Genomic DNA, 25,084 nt, shown 5'->3' with positions numbered 1-25,084 from the left:
GATGTTGAGTGACCTTGCCTATAAGCATGCTGGGAACCCGACATCAGTTTGTTGTAGGTAAAGTAATCTTGAATTTGTTTGAAAACAACTTTTTCCATCAATTTACTAAGAACAGGAAGTATGCTTATTGGTCTACTGTTTTTACCAGTAAAATCTTTATTTTTGTCCTTGGGTAGAGGGATGACCTTAGCCTCCTTCCAAACCTCAGGACAGACTCCATATCTTAATGATTTATTAAATATATGACAAATCGGAGTTGATACATGGCATGCCGCAATACTTAACAATTTGCCATCTAGCATGTCCGTCCCAGCAGGTTTATCAGATGGCAGTGATAACAACAATTTCTCAATATCAGAACTACTAACTGGTACAAAATCGAACCTGCAGTTTTTACCCTTCATTATATGATTTTCAATTAATGTGCATGAGGAGGAGCCATCAGAAGGCGTCATATTCACTCTCAGATTTTCCACCTTGTTTGTGAAGTAATTATTAAAATATGTGGCAATTTCCATTGGCTTAGTCAGGTAAATTTAGGGGAAAATACAGATTGCTCCATATATAAGCCACACCCGACTATAAGCCGCAGGCGTTTTGATGTGTAATTACCGTAGTATATAGGGGTTCCTGCTACCACGGAGGGGATTGTCGGGACAGAGATGACTGTTTGGTAACGCAAAGCGTCCCATTTATTAACAATAAATCTTTCAATCATTCAATCAAACTTTCACATCTTTGACATGGCGAACAGCATTCGTGCAGAGTACAAATAATACAACGGTGCAAAGTAATACAAAGTGCTCGCCTGTAAAGTGCAGTCCCGCGGCCGTTTACGTTATCAACATAACCAGCCTACTACCGGTACATACCTGCCAACTACTCCGGTTTTCCCGTAATTAGTACAGTTTTCATCAACCTATTCCGGGTTACGGTTGCAGTGATAAAAAATACGGTTTTTCATTAATTAAAAAAAAATTTTTTTTTTAAATGCGCGAGGCTATTTATAGCACCGCTGCCAAGCACAAGGCACCTGTTGCCATTGTTTCCAAACGAGCGAACGATCATGGAATCAGCCGGAGAAACATCGCAAACGAGTCTTAAACCGAAAAGAAAACTGCAGTCATTCCGTAAAGAATATTCAAACGCCTATCCGGGAATAATTATCCGTTCCAAAAAGGGTGAAAACGACGCGAATTGCACCTTGTGCAGACAAGATTTTTCGATCGGACACGGAGGAATTAGCGATGTAAAAGACCACGTTGGGACAAAAAAAACACAAGTCTAATGCCGTTGCTAGCGATACAAGTGGAAAACTTTCAACGTTTTTCGGATTTTAGCCACAAAAAGGTAATGACACCAATGTTATCTATTGGAATTGTTTAGTACTGTTATACTGTTAAAAGTGTTTATACTATTTATGCTTTCAAGTCCAAGTTGAAGAAATCTTGTTAAATGTTGACAGCATAACTACCAAAATACAGAAGTATGTCCTTAATATTTTTGCAGTGCTATTTCTGTTGAAAAGTTAAAATGATTACATGAGAGATGTGATGTGCCACTTTTCAAGTGTCTGATGGCTGAAATTAATTTTCATTAATTTTTCATATTTTGAATTCTTTTGAAAGGCTTACAAAAAAACTACATTTGAATTGTAATTCCATGCTATTGACAGGACTATTAATTTTAATGAAGTTAGCTTACCATGTTTACAGTATGATAATTGTGATAGAAATGTGAATTTTAGGCACAGAATATTTTTTACAATTGAACAAGGCAGTAGATTATACAAGCTTGGACAGAAAGTTAATAATGACACCAATTTTTTTTTTAATGGAATTGTTTAGTACTGTTTTACCATTTGTTTACTGTAAAAAGTGTTTATACTTTCAATTAACAAATTGAAGTCTTGTGAAAGGTTGACAGGATAACTGGCATTAACTGTCAAAATAATTTCAAACTATTGAAGTTAGCTTACAGAATAAACATGTCAATCAACCCATATGATTTTTGCTGTAATATTTTTGTTTTGAAAAGTCACTGTGACTGATAGAAAAGTGATGGTTTTAGCAACATTTTAACCTGTCTGAATGCTAATAATCATTTTGCGTCGGGGGGCGAAGCCTGAACCCCCCACCAGGACTTTGTCCTGGACTTACCGGGGCCTGTGGCCCCTGGACCCTGGCTACTAGGTTTTTATGATTTCAAAAGTTGGCAAGTATGCCGTTGTATAAGCCGCAGGGACCAGAACGAGGGAAAAAAGTAGCGGCTTATAGTCCGGAAATTACGGTAGTTACTGGGACGGTATAGCTCGGTTGGTAGAGCGGCCGTGCCAGCAACTTGAGGGTTGCAGGTTCGATCCCCGCTTCCGCCATCCTAGTCATTGCTGGTGTGTCCTTGGGCAAGACACTTTACCCACGTGCTCCCAGTGCCACCCACACTGGTTTAAATGTAACTTAGATATTGGGTTTCATTATGTAAAGCGCTTTGAGTCACTTGAGAAAAAGCGCTATATAAATGTACTTCACTTCACTTTACTGATTAGTTGATTTTAAAAGTAACTAAGTAAGATTACAAGTTACTTTATTAGTTACATTCAGTAATGAAGCTACCGACATTACCCCGTTGACAAGCGGTTTTGCTAATAATCACTTTATTTAACATCAACAACTGCACTTACCATAAAGACTTGTTTTACATATTAAAAAAATAAATAATGACAGTCTTTCTTTACTGGACATAAATACTTGTTTTATCTACCGCATTTTTCGGACTATAAGTCGCAGTTTTGTTCATAGTTTGGCCGGGGGTGAGACTTATACTCAGGAGCGACTTATGTGTGGAATTATTAACACATTACCGTAAAATATCAAATAATATTATTTAGCTCATTCACGTAAGAGACTAGACGTATAAGATTTCATGGGATTTAGCGATTAGGAGTGACAGATTGTTTGGTAAACGTATAGCATGTTCTATATGTTATAGTTATTTGAATGACTCTTACCATAATATGTTACGTTAACATACCAGTTGGTTATTTATGCCTCATATAACGTACATTTATTCAGCCTGTTCTTTATTTATTTCAAATTGCCTTTCATATGTTTATTCTTGGTGTTGGGTATTATCAAATAAATTTCCCCCAAAAATGCGACTTATATATGTTTTTTTCCTTCTTCATTATGCATTTTCGGCCAGAGCGACTTATAGTCAGAAAATACGGTAAATATTAAGGGTGTAACGGTACACAAAAATTTCGGTTCGGTATGTACCTCGGTTTAGAGGTCACGGTTCGGGTCATTTTCGGTACAGTAAGAAAACAACAAAATATAAATTTTGGGGTTATTTATTTACCAAATTTGCAAAATCTTCCACCAAAAATATTTTTCTTAGTGGAATATTTGATTTGAAGTAATCGGAACCTTGGATTGGTCAATAATTCATAATAACATTGATTTTGATTCAATATTATGTTTTGAGCAATGACAGTTTGAAAGAAAGAAAAAAACAGCTTTGTTTTATTAGTCAACATTGCAACTTTTTCTAAATTACATTTAACCTTTAAGCTTTTTTATTTCACTTTTGTTATGTTTTTGTTTATTTTAAAGGCCTACTGAAATTCGATTTTAGCAGGTCCATTCTATGTGTCATAATTGATCATTTCGCGATATTGCCATATTTTTGCTGAAAGGATTTAGTAGAGAACATCGACGATAAAGTTCGCAACTTTTGGTCGCTGATAAAAAAAGCCTTGCCTGTACCGGAAGTAGCAGACGAGTAGCGTGACGTCACAGGTTGTGGAGCTCCTCACATCTGCACATTGTTTACAATCATGGCCACCAGCAGCGAGAGCGATTCGGACCGAGAAAGCAACAATTTCCCCATTAATTTGAGCGAGGATGAACGATTCGTGGATGAGGAAAGTGAGAGTGAAGGACTAGAGGGCAGTGGGAGCGATTCAGATAGGGAAGATGCTGTGAGAGGCGGGTGGGACCTGATATTCAGCTGGGAATGACTAAAACAGTAAATAAACACAAGACATATATATACTCTATTAGCCACAACACAACCAGGCTTATATTTAATATGCCACAAAGTAATCCCGCATAACAAACACTTCCCCTCTCCCGTCCATATAACCCGCCAATACAACTCAAACACCTGCACAACACACTCAATCCCACAGCCCAAAGTACCGTTCACCTCTCCAAAGTTCATACAGCACATATATTTCCCCAAAGTTACGTACGTGAGACTTTTTGAGACTTTTATTAGTAGGTTGCACAGTGAAGTACATATTCCGTACAATTGACCCCTAAATGGTAACACCCGAATAAGTTTTTCAACTTGTTTAAGTTGATTAATGATACAGATATATACTATCATCATAATACAGTCATCACACAAGATAATCATCAGGGTGTATACATTGAATTATTTACGTGACATGCACATAGCGGCACACATGTACGGGCAAGCGATCAAATGTTTGGAAGCGTACTCACGGTACCATGTCTGCGTATCCAACTCAAAGTCCTCCTGGTAAGAGTCTCTGTTGTCCCAGTTCTCCACAAGCCAATGGTAAAGATTGACTGTCATCTTTCGGGAATGTAAACAATGAAACTCCGGCCGTGTTTGTGTTGCTAAAGTCGGCCGCAATACACCGCTTCCCACCTACAGCTTTCTTCTTTGCTGTCTCCATTGTTCATTGAACAAATTGCAAAAGATTCACCAACACAGATGTCCAGGATACTGTGGAATTTTGCGATGAAACAGACGACTTAATAGCTGGCCATCATGCTGTCTCAAAATGTCCTCCACAATCTGCGACGTCACGCGCTGACGTCATCATACCGAGACGTTTTCAGCAGGATATATCGCGCAAAATTTAAAATTGCACTTTAGTAAGCTAACCCGGCCGTATTGGCATGTGTTGCAATGTTAAGATTTCATCATTGATATATAAACTATCAGACTGCGTGGTCGGTAGTAGTGGGTTTCAGTAGGCCTTTAATAGTATTTTTAGAATGTGCCGTGGGCCTTTAAAACATTAGCTGTGGGCCGCAAATGGGCACACTTTTGACACCCCTGCTATAGATAATAAAAAATTAAATCTGATAAATCTATGGATAAAAAGCAGAGCCTGGCGACGCATGCGCGTTTATCATAACTCTCTCTCTCTGTCTCTGCCCCTCCCTCACCAATGCTGCTGGCGCACACCTCCACCATTTGTTTTGTTTTTAACCCCTTCTTAACCCTGAACGTACATTGAAAATACACGCAACCCAAACTCAAAATGCCGGACATTTGAGGCATTTAAGAAACTCCAGCTCCGCAAAACAGGACATGTCCGGTGAAAAGAGGACGTATGGTCAGTCTATCGTAGCCCGTTAGCTGCTAGCATGCCGTGTGTTGTGCCTCGGTGTGCATTGTTTACACAAAGTGCGTTACGCTACTTAATATGTCCATGCGGAAACTCGTACCGAACCGAAACCCCCGTACCGAAACGGTTCAATACAAATACACGTACCATTACACCCTTACTATATATTTAAAAAAAATACTGTTTTTATTTACAGCAGTTGAAAAAAATTCTCTGTTTTTTATCAAATAAAATAAATACTGTCTTTTTTTACCTGACTGTTAATACTGCAATGGCCAAACCTACAAATATAAATGTAACTATTAAATGATGTTCGACTTTTCTTATGAACACTGAACCTGTTGTTCACAACATCAGAGCAGCGAGGCGTGCTTTTACAAAACAGTGTGTAACACCACATGTTAGCTCTAATTGTTCTATTGTTATAATCAAGTTATGAGTCAAACAGTGGCGTGGGGCGAGTAAACCAGTGGTTGTACCTCATCAACAAAAGCCTCTCAAACCTCTCGTCAGAAAGTCTATTCCTCATTCAGTGCGGCTTTCAGGTTGCTCTCCATTTGTGCATACTCCATCTCCAGGTAAGACGAAAAGGATGTTCTTGTCTTGCTGAAATAAGCAGGGGCGTCCATGATAACGTCGCTTGGATGGCAACATATGTTGCTCCAAAACCTGTATGTACCTTTCAGCATTAATGGTGCCTTCACAGATGTGTAAGTTACCCATGCCTTGGGCACTGATGCACTCCCATACCATCACAGATGCTGGCTTTTGAACTTTGCGTCGATAACAGTCTGGATGGTTCGCTTCCCCTTTGGTCCGGATGACACGATGTCGAATATTTCGAAAAACTATTTGAAATGTGGACTCGTCAGACCACAGAACACCTTTCCACTTTGCATGAGTCCATCTTAGATGATCTCGGGCCCAGAGAAGCCGGCGGCGTTTCTGGATGTTGTTGATAAATGGCTTTCGCTTTGCATAGTAGAGCTTTAACTTGCACTTACAGATGTAGCGACCAACTGTATTTAGTGACAGTGGTTTTCTGAAGTGTTCCTGAGCCCATTTGGTGATATCCTTTACAGATTAGGGATGTCCGATAATGGCTTTTTGCCGATATCCGATATTCCGATATTGTCCAACTCTTTAATTACCGATACCGATATATACAGTCGTGGAATTAACACATTATTATGCCTAATTTGGACAACCAGGTATGGTGAAGATAAGGTTTTTTTTTTTTTAAATTAATAAAATAAAACGATAAATAAATTAAAAACATTTTCTTGAATAAAAAAGAAAGTAAAACAATATAAAAACAGTTACATAGAAACTCGTAATTAATGAAAATGAGTAAAATTAACTGTTAAAGGTTAGTACTATTAGTGGACCAGCATGTGTGCTTACGGACTGTATCCCTTGCAGACTGTATTGATATATATTGATATATACGGTAATGTAAATTTTGCGCCTATATCAATCCGGATGGTTCTTTTCCTCTTTCGACGTCCACAGTTTCCAAAAACAATTTGAAATGTGGTCTCGTCAGACCACAGAACACTTTTCCACTTTGCATCAGTCCATCTTAGATGAGCTCGGGCCCAGCAAAGCCGGCGGCGTTTCTGGGTGTTGTTGATAAATGACTTTGGCTTTGCATAGTAGAATTTTAACTTGCACTTACAGATGTAGCGACAAACTGTAGTACTGGCAGTGGTTTTCCGAAGTGTTCCTGAGCCCATGTGGTGATGTCCTTTACACACTGATGTCGCTTTTTGATGCAGTACCGCCTGAGGGATCGAAGGTCCGTAATATCATCGCTTACGTGCAGTGATTTCTCCTCTAATATTTGCAAAACATAACATTTTCCAGTTCAAACGTTAAGTATCTTGTCTTTGCAGTCTATTCAATTGAATATAGGTTAAAAAGGATTTGCAAATCATTGTATTTTGTTTTTATTTACGATTTACACAACGTGCCAACTTCACTGGTTTTGGGGTTTGTAGGGAAAAAAAATCGTAAAATGACCCCTTGAAGTTCTGTGTCACGACAGAGGACACACTTTATGAAGGCAGAGGACGTTACCATGCAACCGTTTGAGAGTAGAACAATGAAATATGAAATTTGAGCATGTGTGCATTATTCCTCCCCAATGCGGCCGCTCACATTCCACTGTGGACTGTTGTCCTGAGATCATGTTTCCATGTCGTCTGTATGAGCAGAAAGGAATGTGAATGTGAAGACATGTCCATAAGGAAGGAAAGAAAGAGCGTGTGTGTTGTTGAACTTTGTAAAAGGAGACTAAAGTGAGGGAGAGAGCAGCAGATAGTAAACATTTTACTTTGTTTGATAAATAGGCCCACCCACTGTTGTCTTTTCTCAATGTTCCCTCTAATTGTTCATGTGTGTGAGCAAACGCAAAAACTCCCTAAGCATTCAGTGGAGCCCATGTGAGCAACATCAGACGTGCACACTGTGGCTACACCAGCAGCACACCTGTCCCAAACCTGACTAAATAACAAGTTCAATCTCCATCCATCCATCCATTTTCTACCGCTTGTCCCTTTCGGGGTCGCGGGGGGTGCTGGAGCCTATCTCAGCTGCATTCGGGCGGAAGGCGGGGTACACCCTGGACAAGTCCCCACCTCATCGCAGGGCCAACACAGATAGACAGACAACATTCTCTTATTATTATAATCAAATGACAGCAGTCATTTCCATGAGATGATTTTCTAATATAAGTGTTTAGGCCCACTTACAATGACAATAACAAAAAATATTGTTTTTCATGAACTGTGTACTTGTATTGTTTGTCTGGGTGGAGGTCCTGCTTTGGAAATAATTTGTACTCTTTTCAGGCATTGCATTTAGTTCCCATTAAAACATTCACATGTTGCACAATGAGATGTAAGCAGGGGATCATGTAACTTCCTGTTTGTAAAAAAATTATTTTTATTAGTATTCATTTAATATACTAACTGCATTTCATGAATAATATTTATACATTAAGATTCCTAACAAATGACACTAGAATAAGCACACATTTGATTGGTAAATCATAGTGTAACGGCCTGGAATTACACTTTATGTGTGGTGTTCGAGTTGTCCCGACTTTTTGTGTGGCTGTAAACGCATCACTGGCTAAGTGCCATATGTGCATGTGTTGGCGCAAGTGAGAAAGAGCGAGCGGCTGCTGTTGATATAACAAAGTTGCTTTTGGTCTGGTTTGTACTGCAGAAAATTACCACTTTTGCTAGATATGCCGTATTTTCCGCACCATAAGGCGCCCTGGGTTATAAGCCGCGCCTTCAATGAACGGCATATTTCAAAACTTTGTCCACCTATAAGCCGCCCCGTGTTGTAAGCCGCATCTAACTGCGCTAAAGGAATGTCAAAAAAACAGTCAGATAGGTCAGTCAAACTTTAATAATATATTAAAAACCAGCGTTCTAACAACTCTGTTCACTCCCAAAATGTACGCAAATGTGCAATCACAAACATAGTAAAATTCAAAATAGTGCAGAGCAATAGCAACATAATGTTGCTCGAACGTTAATGTCACAACACACAAAATAAACATAACGCTCACTTTCTGAAGTTATTCTTCATTCATAAATCCCTCGAATTCTTCTCCTTCGGTGTCCGAATTGAAAAGTTGGGCGAATGTGGGATCCAAAATGGCCGGCTCCGTCTCGTCGAAGTAATCGGAGTCAGTGTCGCTGTTGTCCAGCAGTTCTGTGAATCCTGCCTTCCGGAAAGCTCGGACCACAGTTGTGACCGAAATATCTGCCCAGGCATTTACGATCCACTGGCAGATGTTGGCGTATGTCGTCCGGCGCTGTCTCCCTGTCTTGGTGAACGTCACGTGTGTTCGCCTTCTGTCATCCACTGTTCCCACGCAGTTAGCAGTCTAGCTTCGAATGCCCTGTTGACACCAATATGTAGCGGCTGGAGGTCTTTTGTCAATCCACCCGGAATGACGGCGAGTATTGAATTAAGCGCGTAAGCGTGTCTCTTAATGTGATGTTATGAGCTAGCAAATATAACAACTACACTACCCAGCATGCAACGATAGTGACGAGCATGCGCGGTAGCCCTGAGAAGCGTTGTTTTATGCTGGCAGTTAGAATGTGGTTATGAGCACGCTGTGAGTAAACGTTGAGAACTCAGTTAACACGCCTCGTCTGCATTATTTATAATTAGGCAGACAACACACTTAATAGGAGCCATTTTGGGGTCTTTACATAAACACACAAATGGAAATGAAACGTCACATATCCCAGCATGCACCGCGCGCTTCTTCTTCTACGGGGAAAAAAGATGGCGGCTGTTTACCGTAGTTGCGAGACCGAAACTTTATGAAAATTAATATTAATATTAACCCATATATAAGGCGCACCGGATTATAAGGCGCACTGTCAGCTTTTGAGAAAATTTGTGGTTTTTAGGTGCGCCTTATAGTGCGGAAAATACGGTAATTTTTTTTACTAATGTTTTGGTGATGTGTTTAAAGAGTTTTGCTCAGTAAAGTGATCGATGGAATTCATGTCCTCAAAGCGTCTCGACAGACGTTACAATATTTGAACAATGATGTCGAAAATTGTTATGCGCTTATTTTTTTTATTTGATTTTGTGCGTGGCATAGATTTGCCGTGCGCAGAGGACGCTTGAGCAGTGCGCAATTGCACAGGCGCGCACCTTAGAGGGAACGTTGGTCGTACTCAAAGCCCTGTGTTATTTTGCCTTCTTCCTAATATTAGTCTCCATCTTTCTTCTGCACTCTTTCATTCTCTTCATTCTCTGCGGCCCGAACATCCAACTCCTCCTCCCCTGTGGCACCGCTCCACAGCACCACCTGCTGGAGCCCTAGCCCGGCGGTTTCTTCTGCACGCCAGTCAGAAGTCACGGCGAGCTCATGGCGGTAAAGCATCGCGTGGAGGCGGTGCTCAACGTGGGCCTGCGCGTCCCCAGCATCATGCTCCTGGACGTGCTGTACCGCTGGGACGTGAGCTCCTTCTTCCAGAAGATCCAGCGCTCCAGCCTGTCCAACAACCCTCTCTTCCAGTACAAGTACCTGGCGCTCTACCTGCATTACGTGGGTGGGTAGAAGACACACACACACATTAACACACATTCATGTCATGATGTATTTGTACTGTGTGCGCGCAGGTTACATTCTCAGCCTGGTGCTGCTCACTCTGCCTCGTCAGCACCTCGTCAAACTTTACCTCTACGTGCTGACCGCTCTACTCCTCTTTGCTGGCCACCAGGTGTCCAGGTATGTGCGTCCACACACACACACACACACACACACGCTGCAGTGCTTCGATCAGCGTGACGTCTCCTCTCAGGGATTACGTGCGCAGTGAGCTGGAGTCGGGCCACGAGGGGCCCGTGTACCTGGACCCCCTCTCCATGAACAGATTCACCACAGCACTCATAGGTAAGGTCACATGACACATGCAGTTGGAAGCACACTGAGGTCCCGTAGAACGGTACAACTCTGTGCTATAAATAGGCCGCAGAATGTTCTTTTGTTGCTTTCGGGTTTCTGCTGACATCGTTTCTTCCCGTATCTTTGGAATCAAACCGTTCGTGCGCTGCTCCCAGGTCAGCTGGTCGTGTGCACCTTGTGTTCCTGCGTGATGCAGACCAAAAGGATTTGGCTCTTCTCGGCTCATCTGCTCCCCCTGGTGGCCAGGCTGTGCTTGGTCCCTCTGGAGACCATTGTCTTCATCAACAAGTTCTCCATGATCTTCACGGGCCTGGAGGTCATCTACTTCCTGGCGTCCAACCTCCTGGTGCCGTACAACCTGGCCAAGACTGCTTACAAAGAGCTGGTCCAGGTGAGAGCGGCCGTAACCGGGTTCCCGAGTGCCCAGGGGACTTATCTTCTTGTTTCCCCGAGTGCAGGTGGTGGAGGTCTACGGGCTGCTGGCCCTGGGAATGTCCTTGTGGAACCAGCTGGTCCTCCCAGTTCTCTTCATGTGTTTCTGGCTGCTGCTCTTCGCTCTGCAGATCTACTCGTACTTCAGCACCAGAGACCAGCCCACTTCTCGAGAGAGGCTGCTTTTCCTCTTCCTCACCAGGTGTGTGCATGAAAATTAACTCAATAATCGCCATGCGCATGTATCTTTAGGATTGGATAGGCGAGAGCAGGGGTGTCAAACTCATTTTAGCTCAGGGGCCGCATGGAGGAAAATCTGTGCACACGCGGGACTATTAAAATCAAGGCATTTAAACTAAAACATAAAGACATCTTCAGATTGTTTTCTTTGTCTTACCTTGGCCAAAAATAGAACAAACACATTCTGAAAATATTACAATGAAAATATAGAAAAAAATACCGGCAGCGGTAAAGTTTAGATCCATGAAGGAAAGAAGAAAGTGAATGAATGTTCATAACCAGAGGTGGGTAGAGTAGCCAGAAATTGTACTCAAGTAAGAGTACTGTTACTTTAGATATTTATTACTCAAGTAAAAGTAAGGAGTAGTCACCCAAATATTTACTTGAGTAAAAGTAAAAAGTATGTTGTGAAAAAACTACTCAAGTACTGAGTAACTGATGAGTAACATACACACACATATCATATATATATATATATATATATATATACATATGTGTGTGTATATATATATATATATATATATACATATGTGTGTGTATATATATATATATATATATATATATACATATGTGTGTGTATATATATATATATATATATATATATATATATATACACACATATATATATACACACACATATATATATATATAAATATATATATACACACATTTATATATACATACATATATATATATATATATATATATATATATATATATACACACATATATATATATATATATACAGTATATAATTTATATTTATTTATTTTGCCGTTTTTGTTTACATGTTAAAGGTGTTTTAATGAATATACATGCATGTTTAACACATATAGATTCCTTTCTTTCATGAAGACAAGAATATAAGTTGGTGTATTACCTGATTCTGATGACTTGCATTGATTGTAATCAGACAGTAGTGCTGATAGCGTCCACGTTTTCAAATGGAGGAGAAAAAAAGTTCCTCCTTTCTGTCTAATACCACATGAAAGTGGTTGGTTTTTGGCATCTTATTTGTCCAGCTTCCATATTCGTTTTTATACACTTTACAAGAAATTCATTGGCGGCAAACTCCGTAGCTTGCTAGCTTGTTTGCGCTGGCTTTCGGAGACTCTTGTTTTGAAAGCGCAGGCGCGATGGAGCGGCACTTTTATTGTGAAAACAGGAACTGTGCAGTCAGTCTTTAGGCTTTTGACGGGATGTACGATTGAAATAAAAAAGGGTATTTTTTCCTTCACACTTTTGATTGATTGATTGAAACTTTTATTAGTAGATTGCACAGTACAGTACATATTCCGTACAATTGACCACTAAATGGTAACACCCCAATAAGTTTTTCAATTTGTTTAAGTCAGGTCATGTGACCGCCTGGCTCTGTTTGATTGGTCCAACGTCACCAGTGACTGCATCTGATTGGTGGAACGGAGTGAACGTCACCAGTGACTGTATTTGTTGAAACGCAGGCACTATGAAAGTCTGTCTGACAGACCTAAACAAACAAAGCGTGCATTAACAGATCGATAAAAATTAGTAGCGAGTAGCGAACTGAATGTAGATAAAAGTAGCGGAGTAAAAGTAGCGTTTCTTCTCTATAAATATACTCAAGTAAAAGTAAAAGTATGTTGCATTAAAACTACTCTTAGAAGTACAATGTATCCCAAAAGTTACTCAAGTAGATGTAACGGAGTAAATGTAGCGCGTTACTACCCACCTCTGTTCATAACTGAATACATTTACATATGCATAAAAATTTGTTTTTTGTTTTGTTTTTCCAAAACACAATATAGAATGTGAGATATAACAGGATAATGCATGCATTTATCATTTGTTTTCAAAACGGTTACAAAAAAGTGGGACCCCAAAAACTTACTGAGGGACCCCATTTTTATGACTTGATGGGGTCCCTGGGACATTGGGACTGTGCATTGTCCCTTCAAATAAAGACTAAACTAAACTGATATAAACTCCACATTGTCGAGTTGAAACAGACGTGATGTGTGTTTGCTTGACGTCCCATACACTGAAAGTTTATGATAAAATATTCTAAAACGTTTACAAATTAAAATGGAAGATGATAATCATTTAAACACACAACTAAGCCAGAACAATATTTGATGTTTCCTCTGCCACTAAACTATATTGTGTGGTTATTTATTTTTAGTTGTTTGAAAATAAAAATACAACTTTGTTATAATATTTTAGTCTAAGTACTTTTTGAGCACATTCAACAATAAACCGCAATAACAATAACCGTGATCATTTTGGTCACAATAACTTTATATACATTTTTCATTTATACAAACACAGACATAATCTATTTTTTTGCTTTTGGTTGTGATTTTTATTCAATTCAAATTCGACATTTTGCTAACAAAGTACGGTACATTTAATTGTTTTATTATTTCTTTGTTTTATTTAACTTCGATAATTTAAAAATGTACATTCCAATTACAATGTTAAAATATATGAATAATACAAGTGTTATAAATTCCCGTTGTCAGTGATTAAGACAGAAGATAAAGTTCCCTATTTAATATGTTAATTGTTGAATATAGGGGTGTAACGGTACGTGTATTTGTATTGAACCGTCTCGGTACGGGGGTTTCGGTTCGGTTCGGAGGTGTACTGAACGAGTTTCCACATGGACATATTAAGTAGCGTAACGCACCTTGTGTAAACAATGCACACCGAGGCACAACACACGACATGCTAGCAGCTAACGGGCTACGATAGACTGACCATACGTCCTCTTTTCACCGGACATGTCCTCTTTTGCGGAGCTGTCAGGGCGGAGTTTCTTAAATGCCTCAAATGTCCGGCAGTTTGAGTTAGGGTTGCGTGTATTTTCAATGTACGTTCAGGGTTAAGAAGGGGTTAAAAACAAGCAGAATTCGTGAGGGAGGGGCAGAGACAGAGAGAGAGAGAGAGAGAGTTATGATAAACGCGCATGCGTCGCCAGGCTCTGCTTTTTATCCATAGATTTATCACATTTAATTTTTTATTATCTATAGCAGGGGTGTCAAAAGTGTGCCCCGGAGGCCATTTGCGGCCCACAGCTAATGTTTTAAAGGCCCACGGCACATTCTAAAAATACTATTAAAATAAACAAAAACATAAAAAAAGTGAAATAAAAAAGCTTAAAGGTTAAATGTAATTTAGAAAAAGTTGCAATGTTTTGACTAATAAAACAAAGCTGTTTTTTTTTTCTTTCAAACTGTCATTGCTCAAAACATAATATTGAATCAAAATCAATATTATTATGAATTATTGACCCGTCCAAGGTTCCGATTACTTCACATCAAATATTCCACTAAGAAAAATATTTTTGGTAGAAGATTTTGCAAATTTGGTAAATAAATAACCCAAAAATGTATATTTTGTTGTTTTCATACTGTGCCGAAAATGAACCGAACCGTGACCTCTAAACCGAGGTTCGTACCGAATCGAAATTGTTGTGTACCGTTACACCCCTAGTTGAATATAATTGACTATATTATTGTTGACGTAAACAAGCTATTAATGTAGTCATGCACCTTTTAAGTTGAGTCTGTTTGAGTCAGGCAGTTTACCGGGCAGCTATGTTTACTTCTACTACTTTAAATTTTCCTGAGGGAACTCTCCTGAAGGAATCAATAAAGTACTATCTATTTATCTATCTTCCCGGGGTCCTTGAGTCAGTGTGTTGAGCAGTGTGTATGTGAGAGTGTAAATAGCAGCTGCTGCTAAAAGTTACATAAAAAGAAAAAGTTGAAACGTAAAAACGGTGTCCTTATACGCTCACGGGTGAAGAGTCCCAGCACAACAACAACATCAGTTTATCCATATGGTTCTTTAAAGGGGAACATTATCACAATTTCAGAAGGGTTAAAACCATTAAAAATCAGTTCCCAGTGGCTTATTTTATTTTTCGAAGTTTTTTTCAAAATTTTACCCATCACGCAATATCCCTAAAAAAAAAGCTTCAAAGTGCCTGATTTTAACCATCGTTATATACACCCGTCCATTTTCCTGTGACGTCACACAGTGATGCCAACTAGAGATGCGCGGTTTGCGGGCACAACCGCGGAGTCCGCGGATTATCCGCGGATCGGGCGGATGAAATTTAAAAAAATTAGATTTTATCCGCAGGTCGGGTCGGGCGGTTGAAAAAAAAAAAAAAGATTTTAAATAGATCCAGGCGGGTGGCAGTTAAACCAATTCGGAAATATATATACCGTATTTTCCGCACCATAAGCCGCCCTGGGTTATAAGCCGCGCCTTCAATGAACGGCATATTTCAAAACTTTGTCCACCTATAAGCCGCCCCGTGTTATAAGCCGCATCTAACTGCGCTAAAGGAATGTAAAAAAAACAGTCAGATAGGTCAGTCAAACTTTAATAATATATTAAAAACCAGCGTGATGTGGGCGTGCATGGAGTCGTATATCAACATGGACGGAGCTGCGTGAAAAAAGCCACCCGGCCTCTTCGCGTAAACTTACCTTAACCACTCGCTCATCTTTTCTTCATCCATCCATCCCTTCGAGTTAGCTTTTATGATGACGCCGGCTGGAAAGGTCTCTTTTGGCAAGGTCTTCCTTTTGAATATCACCATGGGTGGAAGTTTCTGGCCATTAGCATGGCAAGCTAGAACCACAGTGAAGGATGACTTCTCATTCCCTGTGGTGCGAATATTCACCGTACGTGCTCCCGTTGTATCCACAGTGCGGTTCACAGGAATATCAAAAGTCAGTGGAACCTCGTCCATGTTGATAATGTTCTCTGGCCGGATCTTTTTTTCAGCTATCTTGTTTTTACAATATGCACGGAAAGTAGCCAGCTTTTCTTGAAAGTCTTTAGGCAGTTGCTGTGAAATAGTAGTCCGTGTGCGGATGGAGAGATTGCGTCTTTTCATGAACCGGAAACCTGTCGCTTAGTAGGAGCCATTTTGTGGTCTTTACAGATGTAAACACACAAAGGAAATGAAACGTAATATCCGCGCGCTTCTTCTTCTTCTTCTACGCGGGCGGGTGGTTGCTTACAGTAGAAGAAGAAGCGCTTCCTGTTCTATGGGGGCGGGTGCTTACCTTGGCGGTTGCTTGCGTAGAAGAAGAAGCACTTCCTCTTCTACGGGGAAAAAAGATGGCGGCTGTTTACCGTAGTTGCGAGACCGAAACTTTATGAAAATGAATCTTAATATTAATCCATATATAAAGCGCACCGGGTTATAAGCCGCACTGTCAGCTTTTGAGTAAATTTGTGGTTTTTAGGTGCGGCTAATAGTGCGGAAAATACGGTACATAGTTAAATGTTGTTACCCACATACGAAAAACGAGCAGGCACCTGCTGCATATGCCACAACAGAAGAAAAAAAAAAAAGAAGAGATGGACACTTTTACGGAGCGGAGAAGGGACGCCTCGCCGGGGTCCAGGACCGAGGCCCCTTCCCCCGAGAGGGCCCCACCGGGAGCCGTAGCTGAGGCGATCCGCGAGAAGGGCCCGACGCACGTCCAGGGTCACCACCGCGCCCACCGCATCGACACCCCGCCTCGTCCGCCTTCGCCGCGGCCGGCGTCACGCGCAGCAGGTAAGCAGCTTACCTGCCCGCCACCCCCGTGGCCGGGGGCTCGTAACAGGGGTCACTCCGCGCGCTCCGCCCGCGCAGCTTACCTGCCCGCCACCCCCGTTGCCGGGGGCGCGTAACAGGGGTCACTCCGCGCGCAGTGCGCTCACGAAAGGGGTGGGGCTCACCCTGGTTGATATAGACAGCAGGACGGTGGCCATGGAAGTCGGAACCCGCTAAGGAGTGTGTAACAACCCACCTGCCGAATCAACTAGCCCTTAAAATGGATGGCGCTGGAGCGTCGGGACCATACCCGGCCGTCGCCGGCAGCGAGACGCGCTTGGAGGTGCGCTCAGCGCGGCTCCCATATGATTGCGCACTGGTGTGCGTCTGGGCCGTGACAGCGTGGCACGCGAATGTCTGTGCTGCATTGGATCAGTCTCCTTTCTTTAACAGGCAAAAGCTTTATAACCTCACTAATGCCTTGCATCGTCTATATTAGATATATAACAACGGGCGGGTGCGGGCGGATGCGGTTCTGATTAAATGTTAGGTCGGGTGGATGGCGGATGGTTGACGACTTTCTGATGCGGTTGCGGATGAAATAATTGCCTATCCGCGCATCTCTACTACCCGAATGTACTCGAATGATTGAAAAAAATAAATGTTTTTAAGCTAAATTATTGGTAAACACAGTTTATGTATAATAATTTACGTAAAACCGCGAGTAATGAATAAAGTTTTCATCAATTAATATATTCTGTAGACATACCCTCATCCGCTCTCTTTTCCTGAAAGCTGATCTGTCCAGTTTTGGAGTTGATGTCAGCATCTGCTTTGAGTGTCGCAGGATATCCACACATTCTTGCCATCTCTGTCGTAGCATAGCTTTCGTCGGTAAAGTGTGCGGAACAAACGACTGACCATTTCGTCGGCTTTCCCCACACCCTCGTATTTTGAACAAATTTCGTCCAATTTCTTGCCACTTTCGCATCTTTGGGCCACTGGTGCAACTTGAATCCGTCCCTGTTCGTGTTGTTACACCCTCCGACAACACACCGACGAAAGTGAGAAAATGGCGGATTGACGTCATCGCTCCGAGAGCGAATAATAGAAAGTCGTTTAATTCGCCAAAATTCACCCATTTAGAGTTCGGAAATCGGTTAAAAAAATATATGGTCTTTTTTCTGCAACATCAAGGTATATATTGACGCTTACATAGGTCTGGTGATAATGTTCCCCTTTAATAACAAGTTTATTGCATTTAAAAGGGTGCATTTGAATGTATTGTCATTAGATCAGTGGTTAATTTGATCTCAAAATAATGTTGACAATAATATTGTTTATCGGCAATAATTTGTATGTCAATATATTGTGGTGCAAAATGTGTTTTTGGCCCAGGCCTAGTTTCCCGTGTGTGTGAAAGTGTTGTTGTTGTCGTTCCTGGCAGCATCGCAGAGTGCTGCAGCACGCCATACTCCCTCCTGGGTCTGGTCTTCACCGTCTCCTTCATCGCTCTGGGCGTGCTCACGCTCTGCAAGTTCTACCTGCAGGGCTACCGGGCTTTCATGAACGACAACACCATGCACAGGTGGGCGGGGCCAAGGGGGCGGGGGCGGGGGCGTGGCCCGGCAGCAGGACACACGCTCACACGTTTCCTCACTACACGCGCGCAGGGGAATGACGGAGGGCATCACGCTGCTCATCCTGGCCGTGCAGACGGGGCTCATCGAGCTGCAGGTCATCCACCGAGCCTTCCTCCTCTCCATCATCCTCTTCATCGTGGTTGCCTCCATCCTGCAGTCCATGCTGGAGATTGCCGACCCCATCGTCCTGGCACTGGGGGCCTCCAGAGACAAGTACGTACCAGATCGGACCTCTGGCTTTAAACAGGAAGTTTGCGAATATAGTAGCAGTCAAAATAGTTGGAATAAAGGCAATGAGTGAGAAGGTTAGCGCCTCAATAACTGCCACCTGGTTTGTGACCTCATCACTTCCTCCACCATCCTCTCAGGAGTTTGTGGAAGCACTTCCGAGCTGTGTCGCTGTGTTTGTTTCTCCTCATCTTCCCGGCGTACATGGCTTACATGATCTGTCAGTTTTTTCACATGGACTTCTGGCTCCTCATCATCATCTCTTCCTCCATCCTCACCTCACTGCAGGTAAGTCAATATATCTTGTGTGTGTTTGTCGCGCGCGCGCGCGATCCGGCTGATCAATGCTGACGTGTGCAGGTGCTGGGCACTCTGCTCATCTACGTGCTCTTCATGGTGGAGGAGTTCCGCAAGGCTCCGGTGGAGAACATGGATGAGGTCATCTACTGCGTCAACGGGACCTACAGACTGCTGGAGTTCTTGGTAGACACACACATCAGTGTTTCCCACACTACTGCAATCTGTATTGGCGGTGGGGGCAGGACCGGGGCGGTATCAAGATGTCTAATTTGCATAATTGATCATGATACATGTTTTTTAAAGGTTCAAAAACGTGTATACAGGTAAAAGCCAGTAAATTAGAATATTTTGAAAAACTTGATTTATTTCAGTAATTGCATTCAAAAGGTGTAACTTGTACATTATATTTATTCATTGCACACAGACTGATGCATTCAAATGTTTATTTCATTTAATTTTGATGATTTGAAGTGGCAACAAATGAAAATCCAAAATTCCGTGTGTCACAAAATTAGAATATTACTTAAGGCTAATACAAAAAAGGGATTTTTAGAAATGTTGGCCAACTGAAAAGTATGAAAATGAAAAATATGAGCATGTACAATACTCAATACTTGGTTGGAGCTCCTTTTGCCTCAATTACTGCGTTAATGCGGCGTGGCATGGAGTCGATGAGTTTCTGGCACTGCTCAGGTGTTATGAGAGCCCAGGTTGCTCTGATAGTGGCCTTCAACTCTTCTGCGTTTTTGGGTCTGGCATTCTGCATCTTCCTTTTCACAATACCCCACAGATTTTCTATGGGGCTAAGGTCAGGGGAGTTGGCGGGCCAATTTAGAACAGAAATTTCATGGTCCGTAAACCAGGCACGGGTAGATTTTGCGCTGTGTGCAGGCGCCAAGTCCTGTTGGAACTTGAAATCTCCATCTCCATAGAGCAGGTCAGCAGCAGGAAGCATGAAGTGCTCTAAAACTTGCTGGTAGACGGCTGCGTTGACCCTGGATCTCAGGAAACAGAGTGGACCGACACCAGCAGATGACATGGCACCCCAAACCATCACTGATGGTGGAAACTTTACACTAGACTTCAGGCAACGTGGATCTTGTGCCTCTCCTGTCTTCCTCCAGACTCTGGGGCCTCGATTTCCAAAGGAAATGCAAAATTTGCATGGTTGAGTGATGGTTTGGGGTGCCATGTCATCTGCTGGTGTCGGTCCACTCTGTTTCCTGAGATCCAGGGTCAACGCAGTCGTCTACCAGCAAGTTTTAGAGCACTTCATGCTTCCTGCTGCTAACCTGCTCTATGGAGATGGAGATTTCAAGTTCCAACAGGACTTGGCGCCTGCACACAGCGCAAAATCTACCCGTGCCTGGTTTACGGACCATGGTATTTCTGTTCTAAATTGGCCCGCCAACTCCCCTGACCTTAGCCCCATAGAAAATCTGTGGGGTATTGTGAAAAGGAAGATGCAGAATGCCAGACCCAAAAACGCAGAAGAGTTGAAGGCCACTATCAGAGCAACCTGGGCTCTCATAACACCTGAGCAGTGCCAGAAACTCATCGACTCCATGCCACGCCGCATTAACGCAGTAATTGAGGCAAAAGGAGCTCCAACCAAGTATTGAGTATTGTACATGCTCATATTTTTCATTTTCATACTTTTCAGTTGGCCAACATTTCTAAAAATCCCTTTTTTGTATTAGCCTTAAGTAATATTCTAATTTTGTGACACACGGAATTTTGGATTTTCATTTGTTGCCACTTCAAATCATCAAAATTAAATGAAATAAACATTTGAATGCATCAGTCTGTGTGCAATGAATAAATATAATGTACAAGTTACACCTTTTGAATGCAATTACTGAAATAAATCAAGTTTTTCAAAATATTCTAATTTACTGGCTTTTACCTGTGTATATATATATACAGTACAGGCCAAAAGTTTGGACACACCTTCTCATTCAATGCGTTTTCTTTATTTTCATGACTACCGTATTTTTCGGACTATAAGTCGCAGTTTTTTTCATAGTTTGGCCGGGGGTGTGACTTATACTCAGGAGTAGGGATGTCCCGATCCAGGTTTTTGCACTTCCGATCCGATACCGATATTGTTTTTGCATTTCCGATCCGATACCGATACTGACCGATACTGGCCTATCCGAGCATGTATTAAAGTTTAAAGCTATTTAGCCTACTTAGTTGTCAGAATCATGTTGAAAAGGGTTTTAGTACTCTTGATAAGAACTAGCCAGCTGAATTAGGGGAGTTTGAATAATACACAATGGTTGGTAACAAGAAACTGACCTGTTTATTCAAGGATAAACACAAAATAGACAAAATTATACATGACAAACAGAAATGGCATCATTGAAACTAGGGCTGGGCGATATGGCCTTTGTTTAATATTGCGATATTTTAAGGCCATATTGCGATACACGATATATATCTCGATATTTTGCCTTAGCCTTGAATGAACACTTGATGCATATAATCACAGCAGTATGATGATTCTATGTGTTTTGATTGATTGATTGAGACTTTTATTAGTAGGTTGCACAGTGAAGTACATATTCCGTACAATTGACCGCTAAATGGTAACACTCGAATAAGTTTTTCAACTTGTTTAAGTCGGGGTCCACTTAAATTGATTCATGATACAGATATATACTATCAGATATATACTATCATCATAATACAGTCATCACACAAGATAATCACATTGAATTATTTACATTATTTATAATCCAGGGTGTGGAGGGGGGGCGCCGGATGTAAGTGTCAGAGTTTGATATGAGAATAAATCTAAAGTTAAAATATAGGGTAGAAATGCACCCATTTGCAGGAAATGTAGTCTTGATTTTCAAAATTTTCTTTCAAGGTTTGCATGTCTACATTAAAACATTCTTCTTCATACTGCATTAATATATGCTACTTTTAAACTTTCATGCAGAGAAGGAAATCACAACTAAAAAAAAAAATCACAATTTTTTTCATACGGTGTTGATGTGGAAATGTTTGCCTCGGCATTTTCATGGTGTGGGCGTGTGGCACCGAATGGAGATAAGCGTCTCGACAGACGTTACAATATTTGAACAATGATGACGAAAACTGTTTTCTCTGTCGTGTCCGTGTGTCGAAAATTGTTATGCGCTTATTTTTTTATTTGATTTTGTGCGTGGCATATAATTGCTATGCGCAGAGGACGCTTGAACAGGCGCGCACCTTAGAGGGAGCGTTGGTCACACAGCTGCGCTAGCATCACAGCTAACGTTAGCCATGTTGCTACCTCTCTGCTCGGGGAGGGCGTATACGTATGTGACGTATGTCGTGACAGTATGTGACGTGTGTCGTGACAGTATGTGACGTGTGTAAGAAGGTGCACTTGCTGTCTGTGAGAGGTAGACACCAGAAAGAATGAGAAGAGCCTGTCGTGTAATGCCAGCAGCTAAAAGCAACTGCGTGAGAATCCACAGACCTGTGGATGTGTTGAAGGTGTGCTGGAAAATGCGGAACGGAAATTAGGGAGCAGCAGAAAAGTGGAATGTATTATTTAAATCGGTGCGTTGGAAAACACGGACCGGAGTTTTTTTTTTTAACTGGATCTGGATCGGCATTTTCCCATGCCTTGCCGATACGCATTTTTTGGCAAATATCGGCGGCCGATCCGATCCAAATATCGGATCGGGACATCCCTAATATAGATAGATAGATAGTACTTTATTGATTCCTTCAGGAGAGTTCCCTCAGGAAAATTAAAATTCCAGCAGCAGTGTACAGAATTGAGATCGAATTTAAAAAGTAAATAATGGGGGTATAAATGGAAACAAAATAGAAAAATATTACAATAAGAATAAAAATAAAAAGCGAATGAATGTTTATAACTGAATACATTTACATATGCATAAAAATGTGTGTTTTTTATGAATTAAGTAACATTTATGACAACCTTTTTCCAAAACACAATATAGAATGTGAGCTATAACAGGACAATGCATACATTTATCATTTGTTTTCAAAACGCTTACAAAAAAGTGGGACCCCCAAAATTTACTGTGGGGACCCCATTTTTATGACTTGATGGGGTTCCTGTGACCCCATTTTGAAAATTCCTAGCGCCAACAGTAATGGAGTATTGTATGGCGTCACATTAGTGCCAAAAGTCCGAGCGCATAAAAACTGTTATCGCACGCTGATTCTCCACTTCGTGCGCGTGGTGCCTTTTTGCGCGCGCGTGGTTCCTTTTTGCGCGTGCGTGGTTCCTTTTTGCTTGATTAGTATTAGAACAGGCCCGCAGGCCACAGCCACCTGCTGCTGTTTTGCACGCATCAATAATATGGCGTCACATTAGTGCCAAAAATCCGAGCGCATAAAAACTGTTATCGCGCGCGCGACGCCTTTCTGCGCGCTCTCTGTGTACTCCTGGCATCTCTCCTCGCGCTGTCATGTTTCTTTTTGGCACTTTGTGGGCGGGTATGCTTAGACGGCCCCTCCTTTCTGATTGGTCAGGCGAAAAATGCTGAAAAATGCTCAGAGCCAATCAGAAGTATAGCAGGGCGGGTCATCGTCAATATGTATCAAGATTTACGGAGGAAGAAGTGGATAAAAAAATGTCGCGCGCTGATGAAGGTTATTTCATACCACATAAACACAATACAGGGTAATACAAAATGTGACCCAAATAAATAATAAGCCAACAAACACCATAATCACATCTTTCAGCCAGAACTGGTCCACCAGCAATAACATCCAACCATAACATTATTTTATATTTTCACTTCTTCTTGAACATTTGTTTTCTAATTTATGGAATTTCTTTTGATTCAGCCATAAAATTAATGAAATAATCTTTGAAATTTTTTTTTTAAATGTTAAAAATAGCTTTTAATAATGTATTCTGAAACAGTTTAAAATAATCAGAGAACTGACTAACACTGACCCTACACAACTATGTTGCACAATTAAGTACTTTTTTTTTTTAAAGCGAAAGAGGTAATTTCAACAGGTACAGCATCCTATGTCATATCTACATGTAATAAGATTTGTAACAAGGCAAACCGTTTGTAAATTGGTCGAAAATCGAGCAAGTTATGGTAATTTAATTAGTACATGTACCATTGACATCAATGTAATGATTGAGGCTAGATGTCCGAGGTAAGATGGCTACAACGTTGCTACGCTGGAGAATGATTGGTCATATGAAAAATGCTCACAGCCAATCAGAAAGAAGGGGCCGTCTAAGCATACCCGCCCCCAAAGTGCCAAAAAGAAACATGACAGCGCGAGGAGAGATGCCAGGAGTACCGTATTTTCCGCACCATAAGGCGCCCTGGGTTAAAAGCCGCGCCTTCAATGAACGGCATATTTCAAAACTTTGTCCATCTATAAGCCGCCCGGTGTTGTAAGCCGCATCTAACTGCGCTAAAGGAATGTCAAAAAAACAGTCAGATAGGTCAGTCAAACTTTAATAATATATTAAAAACCAGCGTTCTAACAACTCTGTTCACTCCCAAAATGTACGCAAATGTGCAATCACAAACATACGTATATCAACATGGACAGAGCTGCGTGAAAAAAGCCACCCGGCCTCTTCGCGTAAACTTAAACTTACCTTAACCACTCGCTCATCTTTTCTTCATCCATCCCTTCGAGTTAGCTTTTATGATGACGCCGGCTGGAAAGGTCTCTTTTGGCAAGGTCTTCCTTTTGAATATCACCATGGGTGGAAGTTTCTGGCCATTAGCATGGCAAGCTAGAACCACAGTGAAGGATGACTTCTCATTCCCTGTGGTGCGAATATTCACCGTACGTGCTCCCGTTGTATCCAGTGCGGTTCACAGGAATATCAGTTGCTGTGAAATAGTACC

General features: G+C 41.4%; 1 protein-coding gene across 1 annotated transcript in view; it reads left to right on the top strand.

Annotated features, from left to right (window-relative positions):
• rnf145a (ring finger protein 145a) overlaps positions 1–25,084 on the top strand; it is a 30,797-nt gene that overhangs the window by 3,272 nt on the left and 2,441 nt on the right. Inside the window, exons 2-10 of the mRNA XM_061962931.2 lie at positions 10,230–10,479; positions 10,550–10,658; positions 10,732–10,823; positions 10,991–11,226; positions 11,294–11,469; positions 18,500–18,640; positions 18,726–18,908; positions 19,064–19,211; positions 19,284–19,406. Coding sequence (XP_061818915.1) covers positions 10,296–10,479; positions 10,550–10,658; positions 10,732–10,823; positions 10,991–11,226; positions 11,294–11,469; positions 18,500–18,640; positions 18,726–18,908; positions 19,064–19,211; positions 19,284–19,406 — 1,392 coding nt within the window. The 5' untranslated portion in view covers positions 10,230–10,295. The remainder of the gene's footprint in view (positions 1–10,229; positions 10,480–10,549; positions 10,659–10,731; positions 10,824–10,990; positions 11,227–11,293; positions 11,470–18,499; positions 18,641–18,725; positions 18,909–19,063; positions 19,212–19,283; positions 19,407–25,084) is intronic.

The sequence above is a fragment of the Nerophis lumbriciformis genome, linkage group LG09, assembly GCF_033978685.3.
Source record: "Nerophis lumbriciformis linkage group LG09, RoL_Nlum_v2.1, whole genome shotgun sequence".
Taxonomy (NCBI): domain Eukaryota; kingdom Metazoa; phylum Chordata; class Actinopteri; order Syngnathiformes; family Syngnathidae; genus Nerophis; species Nerophis lumbriciformis.
The sequence above is the reverse complement of the archived record's forward strand: the minus strand, read 5'-3'. Positions and strand labels throughout refer to the sequence as shown.